Raw genomic sequence first — 19736 nt, forward strand, 5'->3', positions numbered from 1 at the left:
CCAACATTTCTGTGTAAAGCAGTTTCTTCCCCCTTCCCTCTTTTAGTCTCCATAAGATAGAAAGTGATACAGCTGTAACCATGAAGTATACAGCCCTTTCCTTGAGGCCAGCATTCTCTTACTTCAGTGCTGTGTTCCATTAATAGATGCACATTCCAGCACAAAGCACAGTACCTGGACCAGAGCCCAGTGCTGACTTCCAGCCTAGAGCCTTTTCAACAAGTTGTGCGGATATGTAAGGGGACTAGGTAGGGAGTGGGTATGACTTATGTGTAACCCAAAACAGAAGAACGTGAAGCATCCCATAGCCATCCCCTGCCCCTTCCCACCATCTGATACCCAAGTGTCTGGTCCACGTGTCTGGTTGTGATATACAATTGTGATAGGTTTTGACTCAAGTTCTGTGTATGTACATTTTGTAAATAACCATTTACTGAACTCTTTCCCAGTGGACTATGAACTCACTTACAGCATGTAGGGGCTTATTTATGTTTACATCTCCATCACGCAGAATATAGCTTGGCACATCAAAGGCACCAGAAAAATACTGGTTGGAAGTAAAGAAGGCAGGAAGGCAGGAAGGCAGGCAGGCAGGAAGGAAAGAACGGATGGACAGACTGCAAAATCTACCTCAAATGAAGGGTCTATTTATAAAATTCAAACAAAAGCAAAGTAAAGCTGTGGTTACTTGAGGAAAATAGAAAAACTTTCTTACTTGCTTGAGGTGTTTTCTGCATTCACTCCTCCCCTGTTCCTCTTTTGCTCTCTTTTTTGTTAAATAATTCTTAAAAAGGAATGCTACTAGAAAACAAATTGGAAGAAAAGATAACAAAATGCTAATAGGAATTGTCAGAAAGGAATAATAACAAGAAAGTATGTAAAAAGGAATGAAAATTAAAAAAAAACAATAGAAAGTACCCAGTAGGTGATATAAAGAAAAAAACGTAACCTGCAGAAACTCCTTGAATAATTAAGTATTAACTGCTTCCAAACCGTGTATTAATTGCACAGTGCAGACTGCATCGTCAGAACATTTCCCAGGGAGGAAAGGAGAGCACGCAAAACCTAGGCACAAGGGAAGAGAAGGGCCAGTCCTCAAAAGCATGGCATGATTAGTTCCCAAAACAAGCAAAGGAAGTTGCTGTATGGATGTTTCTCTAAGAAAACATGAAAGATTCCCTAACTTTAAATCACTGCCTGTGGATTATAAACAGTGATTCTTGGACTTATTTCAGAGCCAGACCATCTGGGAGTCATGGGACCTCTCTGACCTGTTTGAAACACTTGCAGTCAACTAGCAGACAAGTGATAAGTAGCATGAGCTACTTTTTTTTTTTTTTAGTTGGAGGTCTGAGGTGGGAGGAATTTGAGTTAAATTTCTTTTTTTCATTCATTCTCTTTTTTCCCTGCAAATTGCAAAAAAAAAAGAAGAAGAAGAGGAAGGAAGGAAGGAAGGAAGGAAGGAAGGAAGGCAGGCAGGCAGGCTAATACTACTCAACATTAGAACATCCCAGGTCACCTAGAGTTCCAGAAGATCATGGCTGAGCAACACTGGTTGGAAACAACCACCCAATGATTCCTTCACTCATTCAACACATATTTATCGAGCATCGAATAAGAACCAAGCATTGTGGATAGAATGGCAGACACAACACACGAGTCCCTTGTTTGGGGGAAGATTCCAATCTTATGGGAGTGGACAGATAACAAATGGACAGAGAAGATAGTATCTCTATAAGACCATCTCCTGCCAACCTCCTCTTCCCTCCTTTTACTCCAGGCACAGTAGAGGACAGGAGACTTCTTGCTGTCCCTAGAATGTGCCGAGCTCAGAGTTGCCTCGACACCTTTACCCATGCTCTCCCCACTGGCTGCCAAGCTTTGCACCCAGACTTCACACGCTCCCTCCTTCCCCTCCTTCAATTCAGACACATCACCTGTCAAAGAGGCTTCCTCCGGCTTCCTATGTAAAACAGGCCTCCCTCACTCTCCACCTTTTTCTATTTTATTTTGTTTGTATCTCCCATCTGTTGAAACTGTGTTCTTTATATGCTTACTTTTCTCATTTTCAGTTCCTCCACTAGAATGCAAGACTCACGAACACCATGGGTTTTGCCTGTATTGTTCACTTGTATATCTCATGCATTTAGAACAGTGCTGTTAGAAATGCTCATTTATTCACATCCACATTGACCAAGTATCTAAAGTCAGAGGGCCTCATCTATTATTACCATCTGCACTATGGTAGCCAGTCTTCAGAGACGGTCCCCAGTGAACTGTACTCCTGCTATTCACACCTTGAATGTGGGCTGGCCCTGTGGCTCACTCTTGACCATGAGAAAGCAGCAGAGGTGAAGCCGCCTGACGTCCAAGGTTATCACATAAGAAGCCTTGCAGATTCCCCCTTAGCATTATAGAACACGTGCTCTGGAGGAAGCCAGGCACCAAGTAAGAAGTCTAAGGATACTGAGATGGCCATGTTGTACGGAAGCCCAGACTAGCCATGTGGTGGGCCATGGAGGGAGACGAAATGCTCAGCTAGTCCCCACCTGCTCCAGCCATCCCAGCTGAAGCACCAGACATGGGAGTGCACCTGTAGCTCAACTGAGTCTTCAGATGGTGCTCCAACCCTGGGCACCATCTGACAGCGACTGCATGAGAGACCCCTAGTGAGGACCATCTAGCTGAGAACCCTGTCAGCCCACCGTACCATGAGCAGAAATAATAAATTACTGTTTTAGGCCACAAGCTTTGAGGTAGTTAGTTATGCAGCAATAGATAACTACAAAGTGCAGCCACCAAAGATAGCTCTAGATTCGAACATTTCCTTCCCGACGGACATTACGGATGTGTCAGGGTCCTTGGGCTTTCCCTCACACAAGCTCTCCAGTAAGCGTGCGTCTCTGCGATTAATGAACTTTCCTTTTGCCCTGTCCACTCTCCTGCACCCCGACAACCACCCAGTTGAAGTCAGGAAAGCTGAATCTTCACCCTCAGGGGATCGCTGTCATCTTGGCCAAGCCCCTACACCCTCTGAAGCTCAGGCTCTTCTCTGAAAAATGACTGTAGATTTTATTTTTCGATTTTGTTTAGTGTGTGGCAGGCAGCCCTCTCCCCCTCCCTGAAATAGAACCCAATACAGAACATAAATGCACAAGAGAGATGAAGTGGAAGTGGTCTAGCAGAGGCAGGAGAGGCCGTGTGTCTGAGTGGTGGGATGAGGGAGGCTGGCGTTGTAAGACCTACATTCAAACACCAGCTCCTTCTCTCTCTGGTTCAAAGCACCCCGACTCCTCCAGAACCTGGTGTGAAAACTGCGATACTGGATGGTCTCAGAGGCCTCCTTACATCACATGTGATCCGTGACATTAACCATGCAGAAAACACATCTACTTTAAAACTTCAGGATTGATTTTAATGTCTTACTTATGGGGCATGGTGTATTTTAATTTTTAAATAATACTGGACTGGAAGAGTTTTTTATTGCTTCTGCTTTCTCACAGAACCAGATTTTATGCTAATGTGTACCAACTACCTATTCCTAGACCAGTAAACCCTTACCACCTTGTCCATTTCTCCAAACACGGGTGCTAAGCTTGGATGGTGCTTCATCCCTAGAGAGGAAGAGAGTACTTCAAATTTCCCCATCTGCAGTATAATCTGACTTGGGAAATACTGGTTTACAACCATTCTATATAGTTTTTCTTTATATTATTTTCAAAAGCCTATAGAGTAGCAGATTCCATGCCCTACTATAGATTCCCATTGCAATGTTTAATGGCTGTACTCATCAGGAATGCCCTTCATCTCAGTAAAGGTCCCCTTCACATAATGCTTCTCAACTTTCATTCTTAAAACTCTATTTAGAAGTCTGAAAATCAAATTCTTCAGTGTCACCGTATGGCTCGCTTCTGAACTCTGTGTTTTTCCATTTTCTCCTTTGAATATTGAACTTAAATTGAAAACAGGAATGGTCTGATGAGTGCTCATGAAATTCTTTGACTTAGGACACTGATACATTGAATATTATGCATAGTTAAATTATTACAGGTTATACCTTGATAAGAGCATCAACCACCTTCTTAAACATGTCATCACACAACAGGCACAAAATCCCAGGTATGTGATGACACTTGATATGTACCTACATTGGCTAATAAGTACATAGCCTGCCGTGTGTTATAAATTAGGTAATTACTGGACCCATACATTGCACCATTATCTTCACTCAAATCTCCAAGCTCATATTTGAACTCTGCCTCTGAGACTATGGACAGATGTACAGTGTATCTGATCAACGTGAAAAAGAGACCAATTTTGATCGATATTCCAAGCAGTTAGGTAGAAATCTCCTACCTCCTGAAAAGTGATGGATTAGGCATTTTCTACTGGACCTGGTTCGGTAACTGGAAAAAGTAACAGCCAGAACTCCTCCCCTAATGTTTGCCAATACTGCCTTTTAAATACTGCATTCCATTTTATTGTATAATAACCCTATGAATAATCAAATTAGGAAGCTGTTTGACAATGTCTTTTAAACACAGGCAAATGTTACTAAGTAAAATAATACAGTTTACTTGCTCCTTTCTTTTTTTTTTAATTTTATTTATTTGACAGAGAGGGAGAGCACAGGCAGGGGAGTGGCAGGCAGAGGAGAAGTAGACTCCCCTCTGAGCAAGCAGCCCGATGTGGGATCAGATCCCAGGACCCTGGGATCATGACCTCAGCTGAAGGCCCATGCTTAACGGACTGAGCCACCCAGTTGCTCCTTACTTGCTCCTTTCTAATTCCTCCCCACTCTAGGAAAGGACTATGTGCTATTTTTTCCACCTGCCCCTACACCCATCCCCCTCCCCTCCTTTCTCACTTAAGACCACATTATTGTAAGTCTTCATCCCACACACTACAGAATAAGTTGTAGGGTACTCACGTGCTCATTAATTGAGCTGTAAGCCCATGCTGAGGAAGTTTTGAGCACTTGCCCTTATTCATGCATCCAAAGTGGCCTGACTGAGGTTTCTCAAAAGGTTAAACATGTAACTACCATCTGACCAGCAATTCCACTCCTAGGTATTTACCGAAAAGAATTCAAAGCAGGGACTCAAACAGGTATTTGTACATCAATGTTCACAGCAGCATTATTCACAAGAACCACAAGGCAGTAAACTCAGCCCAAGTGTTCATCATCAGGTGAACGGATCAACAAATGGGGAATATACATACACTGGAATATTATCCAGCCATAAAAAAGAATGAAGTACTGAGATATGCTACAGCTTGGATGGACCTTGAAAACATTATATATAGCGATTATGAGTCAAACACAGCAGGAAAAATATATGACTGCACTTACAGGAAGTATCCAGAACAGACAAATTCATAGACACAGAAAGTAGAATAGAGGTTACCAGAGACAGGGAAGAGGGGAGGAGGGGGTATTGTTGAATGGGTATAGTGTTGATATTGGGTATGACAAGACGTTTTGGGTATAGACAGTGGTAATTGTTACACACACTGTGATTATATTTAATGCCACTGAATTGTTCAGTGGCATTAACTGTATACTTAACAAAAGCTAAAATGATAAATATTATGTTATGTATATTTTACTGCAATCAAAAAAAATACTTGGGGGCAAAAACTGAGCTCTCCTTTGAGCTGTAGCAGACACGTGAGATTTAGGGAAAGAGTCACTACCCAGAAGTTAGGAGGATGATAACCTCACCTACATTTCAGGCCCACACCTATCCCCTAGTAGGAGGGGTAGCTAGAGAAGGGACCTGGAGGCTGAAGGTGTAATGTCCTCAGGAAAAGCCAGCTAAGGACACCTAAGAGACAGCTTGCAACCTTCAGGTCACCCAGAGCCTTCCCCACCACACCCAGCCAGGCTTCCACAGGGTTCACTGGTCAGGAGCTCCCCCCCCCAAAAAAATGGGGGGGCACCTGGGTGGCGCAGTCGGTTGACTTTCTGACTCTTGGTTTCCCCTCAGGTAGTGATCTCAGGATGGTGAGATTCAGCCCTGCCTCCAGCTCCATGCCGAGCCAGGAGTCTGCTTGAGATTCTTTACCCCTTTCCCTCTGCCCCTCCCACTCCTGCCCTCCCTCTCTCTCTCTCCCCCCCCACCAAAACAAATAAATAAATCCTTTTTTCAACTAACATCTTCTTTAATTTAAAATCAATTAATTAACCTATAGTGTATTATTAGTTTCAGAGGTAGTTTAGTAATTCATCAGTTGCATATAACACCCAGTCCTCATTACATCAAGTGCCCTCCCTGATGCCCATCCCCCAGTGACCCCATCCCCCCACCCACCTCCCCTCCAGCAACCCTCAATTTGTTTTCTACAGTTAAGAGTCTCGTACGGTTTGTCTCCCTCTCTGATTTTGTCTTATTTTATTTTTCCTTCCCTTCCCCTATGTTCATGTTTTGTTTCTTAAATTCCACATATGAGTGAAATCCTATGGTATTTGTCCTTCTCTGACTGACTTATTTCACTTGGCATAATACCCTCTTGTTCCATCCATGTCATTGCAAATGGCAAGATTTCATTCTTTTTGATGGCTGAGTAATATTCCCTTGTTTATATGTATACACCCCCTCTTCTTTATCCATTCACCTGTAGATGGACATTTGGGCTCTTTCCATATTTGGCTATTGTGGCCATTGCTGCTACATACATTGGGGTGCATTTGTGTCAATAAATAAATCTTTTTAAAAAAATAGGGGGTAGGCAGAGAGAGAGAGAGAGCACGCACAACCTACCAGGCCAACTCTCATGGAATTTACATAAACAATTTTCTTTTACTTTTATTTTTCAAGTGTCAAGAGAATCAATTTTGGAGCAGGCAGGCTACAAAAAGATGCTTTTGTTCTCTCAGCCTAATCACATAGCTACTAAATGCAGAGGGAAAAAGAAAGCTTTGGACGGGAATCGATCCCCAAAATGTATGCAATTATCTGAAAGGGTTGGTGTTTTCTTTTACACACACCATACATACACACATATACATATACACACGTAAACACTATGATTCTGTAGTCTTTGTACTTATTCTGAAATCTACAATCAATTTTAAAAGAAAAACGAAGGACTTGCAGTCCCAGCCAGAGCAGAGTAAGTGATTTTTTTTCCCCCAGCCACGTCATGAGCTACTGTTGCCACTTGTCATTGTTTTAAAGTAAATGCGGGCTTCCAACAAGTAGGTTTTACACTACTCTTATTCTCAACTACTCTGTAGAGAAGTAAAAAACCACCAACACATACTTTACTTGGTATAATAAGGGCATGCTTAGAATGATACCTGGAACGTGGTAGCTCTCAAAAATCTGTGAGATAAATGATGTTTGAAATGCAAAACTTCAGACGGCCTCACCACGTCCAAACCTCATCCAACAGATGGAAGAAGAGGCATTCACGTCCCTGGGCGGGGGCGCAGTCCGTGCTGAGCGGCTAAGGAGGTTGTGATGAACGCCTCCCCACCCCCACCCCGCCCCCGCCCCCGCCTGGGGAAGGGTTAACCAGACAACCACTAGCGACAACCACGTCTCGCGACCTATTGTTGAAGCCCCGACGGAGCAGTCTCCAATGAGGCAACATCCTGTTTGAATCATTTAGGCCGGGCCCCAGGCCAGCCCACACAGCGCATCAGTGTGAGAGAGCGCCTCGCTCAGTCGTAACCATTTCCTGGCGCTGCAGCCAGGCCGCCCGTTTCTCAAACACACACCCCCCCCCCCCCGCCCCGGTTACAGTCGGGGAGGGCAAACAGCCCCACTTACCAGGAGGCTAAATCTACGGAGCCTAGTTAGGCCACTGTTTCACCTGCATGGCCAATTAGCTTCCTTCCCCGAGCCAGACTAGTTCAACAGGTTTCCTCGCACGCGGCCGGGGCCTCCCGGGTTGGGGCGGGAGCCCGTCACTTGGCTTCGGCCCGCCCCTTCCCTCCCCACTCGCACGCCGGCGCCGACCAATCGCCGCCGGCCGGACGTGTCCAGGTTGGCGGCCCCACCGGGCCGCGCCGCGCCGCGCCGGGCCGACCTGGATGCGCCGAGCGCCTGAGCGCGCGGGGAAGGAGCGGGGAAGGCGCGGTTCGCAGGGCCTGCGCGCCGGGCGCTGGCAGCCGCTGGGTGGGGGACGCCTGAAGGTGCCCTCCGCACGCGGCCCCGATGACCGAACTCCAGCAAGATGTGGAAGACACAAAGCCTGCCAAAGTGCTCGCGAAGAGAGAGAGCAAAGTTGGCGCAGCCCAGTAAGTATTCTCCGCAGGGACCCAGCCCCGGCGGCCGAGAGCGCGCAGCCCAAACGTCTCTGCCAGGGACTGGTTTGGAGTGGGTCTTGAGCGTGGACAGACGGCCCTGTGGCTGGAATTCTTTCGGGGGCGCCCGGTCGCTTTTTTTTTTTTACTCCTTCTCTCCGTTGCTGTGTTAGAGGAAAAGGCACGGCAGCCCTTTAGGAATGTACTGCAGCTTGCAGTCCGGTGGGGATGTGAAGGATTGGAGCTTTATCATTCCCAAGGGAGGCCTGGGGCAGGCGATCAGATCTCTGAAGCAGGTCAGGAAACAGCGCTAAGGTTTATTTCTGTTGCCCTACTTCTTCGTGACGTGTGTGAAGATGAAGTTGCCACCTAGATGTCATCTGGTCGTTACCTTCACGGTGATGGGTGTTTTGTCATTTGGTTCAGAGCTTCAGGGTGTCTTTCTCCCATCCCTTCACTGTTTCCCCTCAAGAGAGGGGAAAAGTGGTGGAAAACATGAAATATGATTTATCTTTCCCCTTAAAGACTGACTTTGCTTGGGAACTTGATACAAAGTTGTTAAACTTTTTTTTTCTTTTTTTTTGAGAGAGAGAGAGAGGGTTTAGGAGTGGGGTGGGGGAGCACAATGAATATATAATAATATCAAACACTTCAAATATTGGGTTGTGACTATCCTCTTAACAGATTCATGTTCATAATAAGATTTGCACATTGTTGGGCCTATAAACTGGTTTCGGAAACTGAAAACTGAAATATTTGGATCACAAGGATTAGCTTCCTGTAATAAAACTTATTTATCTTCCCCTGTACTACTTTTTTTTAATCCAAAAGTAGTATTTCCATGATTGTTATTCCCAAACATTCTTGTTTGAAACAGGAAAAGAATCTTTTGGTATTCGCTTCTTTTCTATATACTGTAACTTTAAGTGGTACTAAGATAAATATATAAATTGTTAAGATGAGTAAATAAGCCCAATTTTTTTTTTTTTTTGGTACCAACCTGTTGGGGTACCTAAAAAATAGTTAAAATTCTATCTGCTTCATTTCAACATGTACTCATTTTTTATGACACAGCCTGGTTCCACTTGAAGACTGGTGTTTATAAAAGCATCTTCCATCTGTGTATCAGAGTTTGGGCTGAAGTTTTGGAAGAAGACTAGCTTTTTTTTTTTTTTTTTAATTCTTATGTTAATCCCCATACATTACATCATTAGTTTTAGATGTAGTGTTCCATGATTCATTGTTTGTGCATAACACCCAGTGCTCCATGCAGAATGTGCCCTCCCCAATACCCATTACCAGGCTAACCCATCCTCCCACCCCCCTCCCCTCTAGAACCCTCAGTTTGTTTTTCAGAGTCCATCGGGAAGAAGACTAGCTTTCATTAGCTGCTTTGATTTATTATTTCAGAGGCTTTGGTCATTTTCTCTTCCAGTGTCTGCTTTCCTTGGCTACCCTTTCTTCTGCCCCTCAAGCTTTGTCAACTTAAGCTGATACTCTTTCCTCTTCAATGATAGATAACACATGATTGAGGAAAAAAATCCCATAGGTATAACCCTCACAAAATGTTTTTGTTTTCTTAGCCCAAAATAAAATCCTAACTATTCTAATCATTCAAGCCCAAGAAAAAGGTAAACTAGCAAAGGACATCTCTCCCCTTTGCACTTAATCATTCTTTTATAATCTTCTCTTAAAAAGAGGTATTGTGGCATTCTAAAGCAGCCCTTGATAGATGTTTGAGGTGACAGGAGTGTTAAGGGGCACAAACAACGCTGGAGCCCAGGACTGTGAACCCCTAGTCCAGAAGTCAGCCCCAGGCAGTGTTACGTTCCAGTTACACAAAGCAGAATGAGTCAAGTACACCCAACAGCTCCTAGGTTTTTACATCTTCACATTCCCAATAGTCTGCTCAGTTAAGGAGATCACGTTTTAGTAGATGGAGAAAGTCTGTTACCTGTTTAGATGAATTCTCTTAACTTAAAACTCTTCAGATGCTGGCAAAATAATTTTATAGGAGATAATCATAACCATATTGAAGCGGAAGACCCCAAAGAGCCAGACCTTCGTTTGGAACACCTAGTTTGACAAATTCATTTTAGTTCAACTAATATTGGAATACCTACTATGGGCTCCATAATGGTGGGGAATACAGAATGAAGGTGATGTGGTTATCTGCCCTTATGGAACCCAAGAGCTGTGTTGAGGAGAGGCATACATATATGGATAGATAGATCTGTATCTGTATATATCTGTTACTGCAGGTCAGAGGACATTGGTGCCCATGGCCATATTAAACCCATAAACAAGGTACCACTATAAAAAGTTTGGCTTATAACTGAATCTTCTCCACAGTTAGGATGTTTGCCCATTTGGCAGTCTTTAATAAATTTTTCTTGGTTTATGGAGATTTTGTTTGTTTTGTTTGTTACAAAGTGGTAATTTGCAGGCCTGCTAAAGTCACTTCTGAGTCAATCGAAGACTTTAGACACTCTCTACTTCCTGAGCTTTTGAACTCTTGCTTTGGTAACAGAATAAGAGTGATTTTAAGAGGGAGGTAGATACATTATCAGTGTTATATGTATTGTGATAATTGCATGTTCAAAATCATTTGAGGAGCACAATTTTGATGCTTAGAAACCCAGTCTAACTTCTTTGTTTTGAACTTTGTAACTTAGATTAATTATCACTAAGCTCAGAGTCGTTGGGAGTCCGAGTGTCCCGATGGACGTTTTCTTCTCGAGTGTTAGAATGGCTTGCTCTTCCTACACAGCCCTCATCACCTAGAACCCCCACTCGTAATGAATAATAGCTGGCCTTTACTGAGAATCCTCGCTTTACTGAAAGGCAGTGTGCTCAACACTTAACGTTCATTTTCGTACACGATTAGGCAGATACTGTCATCTCCATTTTACAAATAAGAACATGGAAGGTCTGAGAAGTTAAGCAACTAGGCAGAGACCCAGTGAATAGAGGACAGCTCAAATTCAAGGCCAGGACTGCTTGCTCTAGAGCCTGAACTTGAATACTTTATTCCTACTGTACTCCACAATCTATGATGGCCCTCCTGACCTCCTCTCCTCTGCCAAGAAGTTCAGACCTTTCATGATCTGAGCACACGTAGACCATTTCAACCTCAATCCTAATATTAGCATGCACATCTTTTATAGCTAAACACTTGCACTAGCGGCCCTCTACTTAGGAGGTTAGGACGCAGAAGAATAAGGAACAGGTATGCCAAATGTACTTCTGAGTAAGGTTCCCTTCATTCTCTCCTTCTCACCTCTATTCCTTTGCTCAAGCAATTCCCTCTCTTCTTTGTCTCAGTATACTTCTACAGATCAACTCAAAATTCCCTTCCTTTAAAGCCTTTTCTTGTCACTGGCCATACTTAGCTCTTCTTTATCTGGGCTCACCTTGCATGTTTGTGATCTATCCCAGAGAATGTAGCTGCCACTATTATTGCTGTTAATTAACAGTAATGTTTATTGAACATTTATTATGTACAAAGTACTGTTTTAAGTTGTTAACAGATATGAACTCACACACTAGTCCAGAGTATATTAGTTAACCTTAAATTGATTGCAGACTCTGATCACATTTTTTCTTACTGAATTTCTCAGAGGGCCCAATGAATAATCTCTTCCGATAACCATCTGTTGGTGAGCAAGGGAGGCTGAGACCCCAGCCCCCTAATGAAGGTATATAATATACTTAGAGCTGACATTCCGCTTGACTATCTCCGGGGAAATGTTACTCTTTTAGAATTTCTTAATCAAATTTTCTATCAATAGCATTTTGAATTTTTAGATACATTGACTTTGCCCGAGAATTTTGACTTAGTTATTCATCTTTATGTTAGCAGTGAGGTGAGGCTGCCCATTTACTCATCACCAAAATGCATATTTGATTTAAAAATACTCCCTTCCTTACCAAGAACTGTTAATTTAGCTGTATATTTCCTTTTGAGATCCTAGTTTTCCCCTTTCAGTACTTTTTTCATTCTGAATGTTATGTTCCCCATATATAGACATTTCTAACAAACCCTTTTTTTTTTTTTTTTTAAGTTTTATTTATTTGAGAGAGAGAGAATGAGAGACAGAGAGCATGAGAGGGAGGAGGGTCAGAGGGAAAAGCAGACTCCCTGCTGAGCAGGGAGCCTGATGCGGGACTCGACGCCGGGACTCCAGGATCATGACTTGAGCCGAAGGCAGTTGCTTAATCAACTGAGCCACCCAGGCGCCCCAAACCCTAACTTTTTTGACACACATTTTCTGAGATACACTTTTATTTCATAAACTCTCTTGTGGATCTGATTTATTAATAGCTAAGTTATTTTCAGTGAATTGCAAAAAGTATCTAAAATGACTGATATATTTCTGGACAAAAGTTATCTTGATTCATATTTCAAATAATGAATTTTATCACATGTAACATATTTATAATGAAATTTTCATTTTTAACATACTTTAATAATTTGAGACGTAAGAATTCTAGACATTTATTCAACTCGATATATATGGAGAAAGAGAGGATGGATGTAGACAACATAAACATTTACCTTAAAAGGAAACTCTCTTGTATTAGCAAGAAGAAATAATGATTTTAGGGACATGTTTGACATTAGTGAATTCAAATAAAACTAAGTGACCGTGAAAGCATTTATCATGCAAACACAGTAAGGGTTGAAGTTAAGAATTGGTCTTGCATTGGAGACAAGAGGAGCAAAGACAAATAATGTTTGAGGATAGCTTGATTTCTTAGTGCTTGCTTAATTCCAAACTTCCAAAGTGCTCATTTAGGAAGAAAATCTCCATATTGTATATTACCCACATATTATCTATCTTTACGAGTGTGTATGTGTGGGTATGTCCACATTTTTCTAAAATTCTAATTTCTAGGTCACCAGTTCTGACAGGTTATCCGGTGTACTTTTTAATAGAAACTTTGGAATAGGAAGAAAAAATTGTAACGTTAGAAACTATTAAAATTTTATTAAAGTGAAACAATTGGAAGAGTTTGAAAAGATGGAGAAAAATTAAATAGTGTGCTTATCTAAAATGTTTTTGAAAAGGAGTTTAATGAATCAAATCAGTCCTCTAGCTAGAGGGTACTATCCTAGGAAATCGCTGATTTAAGGTAGGTCATAAAGATGTTGTGAATGCAGGCTCGGACCTACTTTACAATAAAAAAATAGAGCAATGACTTTTTTTTTTTTAAAGATTTTATTTATTTATTTGAGAGAGAGAGAATGAGAGAGAGCAAGCACATGAGGGGGGGAGGGTCAGAGGGAGAAGCAGACTCCCTGCCGAGCAGGGAGCCCGATGCGGGACTCGATCTAGGGACTCCAGGATCATGACCTGAGCCGAAGGCAGTCGCTTAACCAACTGAGCCACCCAGGCGCCCCTAGAGCAATGATTTTTTTAAAAAATCCTAGTGCAACCCACACATGTATCACAATTTAAAAAAAAAATTTTTTTTAAACTGATGCCAAAAAAAAAAAGACTCTAGGAAACAAGGATTTGAAATCTAACTTTCCTGTCTCCTGAAGTGTGACCCTGGCCAGTTACTTAACACCACTAAGTCTCCCTTTCGTCATCTGTAAAGGGGAATACTTAAGTCAGCTGTTTCGTAGATGCTTGCTTTCATGTTTAAATGAGAAATGTAAGAAATTCACCACCTAGTGCCTGACATCGTGAGCTCTCAATAACGGTAGCTCTGTTCACCTTCGCTGTTGAAGGTCTGGGACTTGCTGTGGAGTGGGGGGTGGGGGACGGAGGCTGACATAAAAGGTAATTAAATTAGTCAAAATTCAACAGGCCTGATTCTGACAGTCGCATGCCCTCCGTGTTGTAGTCAGTGAGCCTCTGTTACATCAGCTAGACCTTGAGGATACTCGGGACGGTACCCAGGCATTTCCATGAAACCAACATGGCACCTTGGTTTTTAGTTTATGCCAAGAGGATCTCCTATTGTAACTGTTTAGTGACCTACCAGCTTATTTAAATATTGCTTACTGCTTTGGTGTTATCCCATCTGTGGTCCAGGACTGTTATCTATGAGCCATTGATTTTCACATCCTGCTTCCTGGCACTGAGTTTTATCTCATGGCTCCTCATCTTTAAACTGCTGATTGTTTTTCATTTGCTACACTCCAGTAGAACTCTCCCTCACCATCTTTCTAATTCTTTAAATGCTCAGCTCTAGGTATTTCACACATTTTCAAATGGTGTAAAGCAGAGGTCCTCGAGAGAGATTCCTCCACAGTCACTTTAATGACTGTTCTTTCTCCTTAAAGGAAAGCAGGTGTTTTTATCTGAACTTCTATTTGATTATTTACTCCTAGCAGAGAAGCCGAACCAACTTAAACTGCATTCCATAAGGGAGACTAATTTGTGTGCTGTCATTGGTCATTCTGTCCCATTCAGGATGGGACATGATGTCTCAAGAGGCAGATTATTTTTAACAAGTTCACTGAGATATATATAACATATAAAATTTACGCATTTCCAGTGTACAATTCAGTAACGTTACTGAGTGGTGTGCCATTGGCATACCTGGTTTTAGAACATTTTCACCTCCCCCCCAATAAGATTCCTTACACCCATTTATATTTAATCCTCATTCCCACCCAACCCCAGGTAACCACTTGTCTACTTTCTGTTTCTACAAATTTGCCTTTTCTGGGCATTTCATATAAATGGAATCATATAATATGTTCTTTTTTTTTTTTAAGATTTATCTACCTATCTATTTAATTATTTATTTATTTGAGAGAGAGAGTGTGTGTGTGTGAGTGAGAGGGAGAAGCAGGCTCCCCACGGAGCAGGGAGCCTGTGGGGCTCGACCCCAGGACCCTGAGATCATGACCTGAGCCGAAGGCAGATGTTTAACTGACTGAGCCACCCAGGTGCCCCAATACCTGGTTTCTTGTATCTGCCTTCCTTCACTTAACATTGGGTTTTTGAAGTTCGTCTGTGAAGTAGCATGTCAGCAGTTCATTCCTTTTTATTGCTGAATAGTATTCCGCTATATGGATATACCACATTTTGTCTGTCTCTTCATTTGTTCATGAACATTTAGCGTGTCTCCACTTGTTGGTTATTATGAATAATGCTATGAATATTTGCATGCAAGCCTTTGTGTGGACATACGCTATTAATTCTCTTGAGTATATACCTAGAAGTGGAATTCCTGGGTCATATCGTAATTCTGTGTTTAACTTTTGGAGGAACTGGCAGAGTTTTTCCAAAGCAGCTATACCATCCGATGTTTCTCCTAGCAATGTGTGAGGGCCCATGGTGTAGATTTAAGAGAAAATGCTTTCACAGTGCAGGGAAACAAGATTGTAAGCACTTTAAATGTAGATGGGTGGCTTATACTTTGTAACATAATGAATATCTGTTGATTGCTGACTAAGCAACATTCATACTTAAAATTTTGAAAACTCCTCCAAACTGCAGTGTTATCGAAGATGTGCACAGATGTTACAATGTTAACAAAGATAACTCTGGCTGTCATACTTGGGTACATTTTTTTTACAACCTCTTAAAATTTTGCATGTAACATTTATCACTGTTTTTTAATGACAGAATAATATAAAGAAGAAATTTAAAAATCGGACCATAATCTCCCCCATCTGGGTTGACCTATTTTAAAGCAATATGTGTATAAGGTTAGAAAAATAAAACAATGTAAGCTGTGTACAAAATGAAAAATGAGAGCTTTATTTCTGTCTCCCATGTTCACGTCCTTGTCTCAAAGGTAACCACTTGCTGAGGTTCTTGTTTTGTACTTTTGCTGTTGGCACTTATGGCCAGAATCAAGTTTTTTGTTGGTTTGATTTGTTTTAGAATATCCACCTCCCAGTATGCATGTAAGTATGTTGGACTTGGTAAAACGAAAGACTGTGGGAGCATTACGAGTGATCATACTCTACTTGGACAGCATACCGTAGGAGAGCTCAGTAAATGGCAGACGGTATTCTCATAAAGCACTGTTTTCTCAAACTTCTTTGCAAAATAGTCATCTACCAGTAAAGTGGCCTTCTCGGTTTTAGCATTGAAGGATAAATAAATCCCATCAGAACACGACTTTCTTGAGTGGACCTTAGGAACGTGGCATTAAGTGGAGGGTCAGATTTCTGACTGCACCATCCTCCAGTTATCAGTTCATTTTCTCATCTCTTCTGTTCCCCTCTCCTAAATGAGGGACCCTAGACAGGCCCCTGATGACATGAGGTAGCAATACCTGGGCTGCCATGTGAACAACTAGATGGAGGTCACAGTAGTGATGAGATGGGTTTAAAAAAGAAGTAATGGAGCGGAGAAATGGAAATGTGAAGGTGGCGACAATGAGTAAGGAGATGAGGAGCGAAGAAAGTCAGAAAAACTCAGGAGGGATATCAAGTTACATGGAAAAGAGAAAAAAAAAAGTTAATTTACCATTAATGTGTGCGATCTTCCATTTGTTTCCTAGCAGATGTTTCTTGTCTTCTCTACATATGCTGTTCGGTAGCCTGTTGGTGAAGTCTCTGGCACTGTGATGGGGAGCAGACATGCCTCTTCTTCCCTCATGGAAATACTGAGCTGTGTATAAATGTTGTTTTCTTTAAGTCCCTATATATCAGGTTTATTATTATACCCATTTTTGTTATCTTCTAGATTTTTTGAATTATGTCTTCCATCTTATGCAGTGAGTTAAAAACTGGGAAGAACCTTAGAAATTGGCTAAATTTTGTGTCATTTACTATTAAGGATTATTACCTGAAAGACAGTGATCTTGGGATCCTACAAATTAATTTTTTTTAAGATTTTATTTATTTATTTGACAGAGACACAGCGAGAGAGGGAACGCAAGCAGAGGGACTGGGAGAGGGAGAAGCAGGCTTCCCACTGAGCAGGGAGCCCAATGCAGGGCTCGATCCCAGGACCCTGGGATCATGACCTGAGCTGAAGGCAGATGCTTAATGACTGAGCTACCCAGGCGTCCCATACAAATTATTTTGAAACCCCTAGGATGTAGTGCTATAAAGGGTGTATTGCGAGTTGAGTTGCCATAGGTTAACAGTGATGAAAAACTAATTCATCATGACAGCTTTTATTATCACAGTATTGTTTCTATAATTCTTTGGAAAATAGCACCTCATTTGATCCTAACAACTTAAATTTTATGCTACATAACATATAATGTGGTCTTCTGAGAGCTTAACATCAAGAATATTTTCCTTTCCTCTTATAATAAAGTTCCGTAGTATATAAACTAGTTTTCACAGGAAGTTGGTAGATTTCTTACATTTGTTTTTTATTTGATCAGAATCTTTTCTGAAAATTTTACAAAGAATCACAACACCTTTGTAGAAATCTGATACTAAAATCACAGAAGATCAGACTTTTCATCAATACCTGAAATGAGAGAATAATCAGTGGCATATGAACTGGGAGAAGGGCAATATTTAATAACTGAGAATGACCAGAAAGATTTGCTCATGTACTCAGCTGACATTGACTAAGTAATTCTGTATGTTGGGCACCATGTTGGGTGTCATGGCAGTCCCCAGTTGAAGAATATAAGGCCTTTGCCCATAGGGAAAATAAGAGCAGAGGAAAGGAATATTTTGAGATCAGATCTTTTTTTTCAAAGAAGAGACAAGGTAGCTTCAGAAAATATATTAAAGCTTAGATGAGGTGTGATATCACTGTTATGTACTAGACACCATTCAGAGTGCTTTTACATATATACATGCAATGAGGTAGGTACAGTTCTCATCACAATTTTATGCCTAATAGAGACTCAGCGACTTGCCCAGGATCATAACAGCTTGTGAAGTGTTGAAGCCAAAATTCAAATGCCCAAGCATTCTAATCTGAACCAGCCCCTCAAGATCGTTACTTACACAAACAACCTCAGTAGATTTAGGAGGGTAAAGACACAGAAGGCAGAGTACCTCCATAAAGTGTCTCTGATCCCTGAGTAGATCTCTTAGCTTTGATTGGTCTGTTTCCTCAACTATAAACCAAGATTCCTTTCCATTCAACACTTCTAACATTGAAAGGATTTCTAATGTTATGTAGAGGACAGGGTAGAGGGAGCACCTTTAGCTAACTTTGGGGCACTGGGACTTTCTCTGTGTGTTGTCAGACACAGGTCTGACTCTCTGGCTCCTTCTGCTCAGACCTGACCACAGGGAACTTAATCATAGCAGTTTCAGCTTTATACTGTGATTTGTACGACAGTTATTCATAGATTCCAGTTTTTAAAAACTTTGGTTGGGTTCTTCTTTGCATAAGCACAGAGTGTTTCTACAAAGTAATGTGACTGCTTTGTTATAAAAACATGTGAATGTTGTCTCTTTAAAAGTAGTCACCAAAGGAACCCAAGAACTTTTCCAAAAATGCTGCAATTGCACAAAACCTTTTTGAAACTCTTCTTACAGAGTTACTTTCAAAGCCTGGAACCCATTCTTTGAATAGTCATAAGGTTGGCAAATCCTCGTCCTTTGGGAATAAATTCAATTTCTGGAAACAACCTGAAGCCAAATATGGTGAATACGGTGGATAAGAATAAATTAAATACCTTTAAACCACTCTTGGATAGGATCATTTTTGATCCAAAACCAAGTTGTGACTATAAAATAATAAGACCGAGTTTCTAGTGATATTTACAAACTAGTTTCTATATGTCCAATTTCAGGTTATTACTTTGTAACCTCATTATGAAAACAGGAAAATGTTGCAGTTTTTATTCTGTCCTAAAATCATTTTTCAGTGTTTATAATATACCCAGGTAGGTGTTAGACATATCATAAGCATTAAAAAAATACATTGAGTATGCAAATGTAACATGTGATATCTTTTCATTGAAGTGTATTCCCTATGTATTAGGGAAAACAATTTGTGAAAAACTTGCCCTGAGTTTAGTTTAAAGTAAGTGAAATTCAGCTGTCACAATCTTCTTGTATTATCTTGTCCTTCATTACAGATTAAGGGAATATGTATGCTAATTACATTTTTTCAGGCCCTCTCTCCATATCAGAACTTTACACCAGATGGACTTTTTTCACGTATGCAAGGCATCACTCCTGACTTTTCCACAGGATGGCTATCAGTTCTCAGCATGAAACTTTCCACTTTTGTCCAAGTGTCCCCTGTTAGTTAATATCTGTGAGATGATTGATCTACTACTACCTGTTAAGTCCTAGAGCATTAAAGATAAAATAAAGATAAAGAGCATTAAGTCCTAGAGCATTAAAGATAAGCATCTTTTCTTGTTCCCAATTTTTGGTCCAAATGGGTTTATTAGCATAGCAGTTTTATCTGAGATCTGATTTTAGTGCTGTAGTGTTTGGTAACTTGTATGTGCTTTGTCTCCACTCTTCTGTAATCCACTGGAATTCAACAGACATTTCCCTACTGCTTACTCTCTGCTGGGCATACTAGGCTAAAGGACATGTGTGCACTGGACTCAGGAGCTCACAGGCTGGGGA

General features: G+C 41.3%; 1 protein-coding gene across 5 annotated transcripts in view; it reads left to right on the forward strand.

Annotated features, from left to right (window-relative positions):
* Positions 1 to 19736, forward strand: part of GRAMD2B (GRAM domain containing 2B) — a 123933-nt gene that overhangs the window by 45750 nt on the left and 58447 nt on the right. For 3 of the 5 annotated variants that reach the window (XM_021702183.1, XM_021702186.1, XM_021702184.1), the window contains exon 1: positions 7953 to 8248. The exons of the other annotated variants lie outside the window; for them this stretch is intronic. In XM_021702183.1, coding sequence (XP_021557858.1) covers positions 8166 to 8248 — 83 coding nt within the window. In that variant the 5' untranslated portion in view covers positions 7953 to 8165. Of the gene's footprint in view, positions 1 to 7952; positions 8249 to 19736 lie in introns of those variants that run through there. 5 annotated transcript variants of the gene reach the window in all.

Source organism: Neomonachus schauinslandi, chromosome 7 (genome assembly GCF_002201575.2).
Source record: "Neomonachus schauinslandi chromosome 7, ASM220157v2, whole genome shotgun sequence".
In the NCBI taxonomy this organism is placed as follows: domain Eukaryota; kingdom Metazoa; phylum Chordata; class Mammalia; order Carnivora; family Phocidae; genus Neomonachus; species Neomonachus schauinslandi.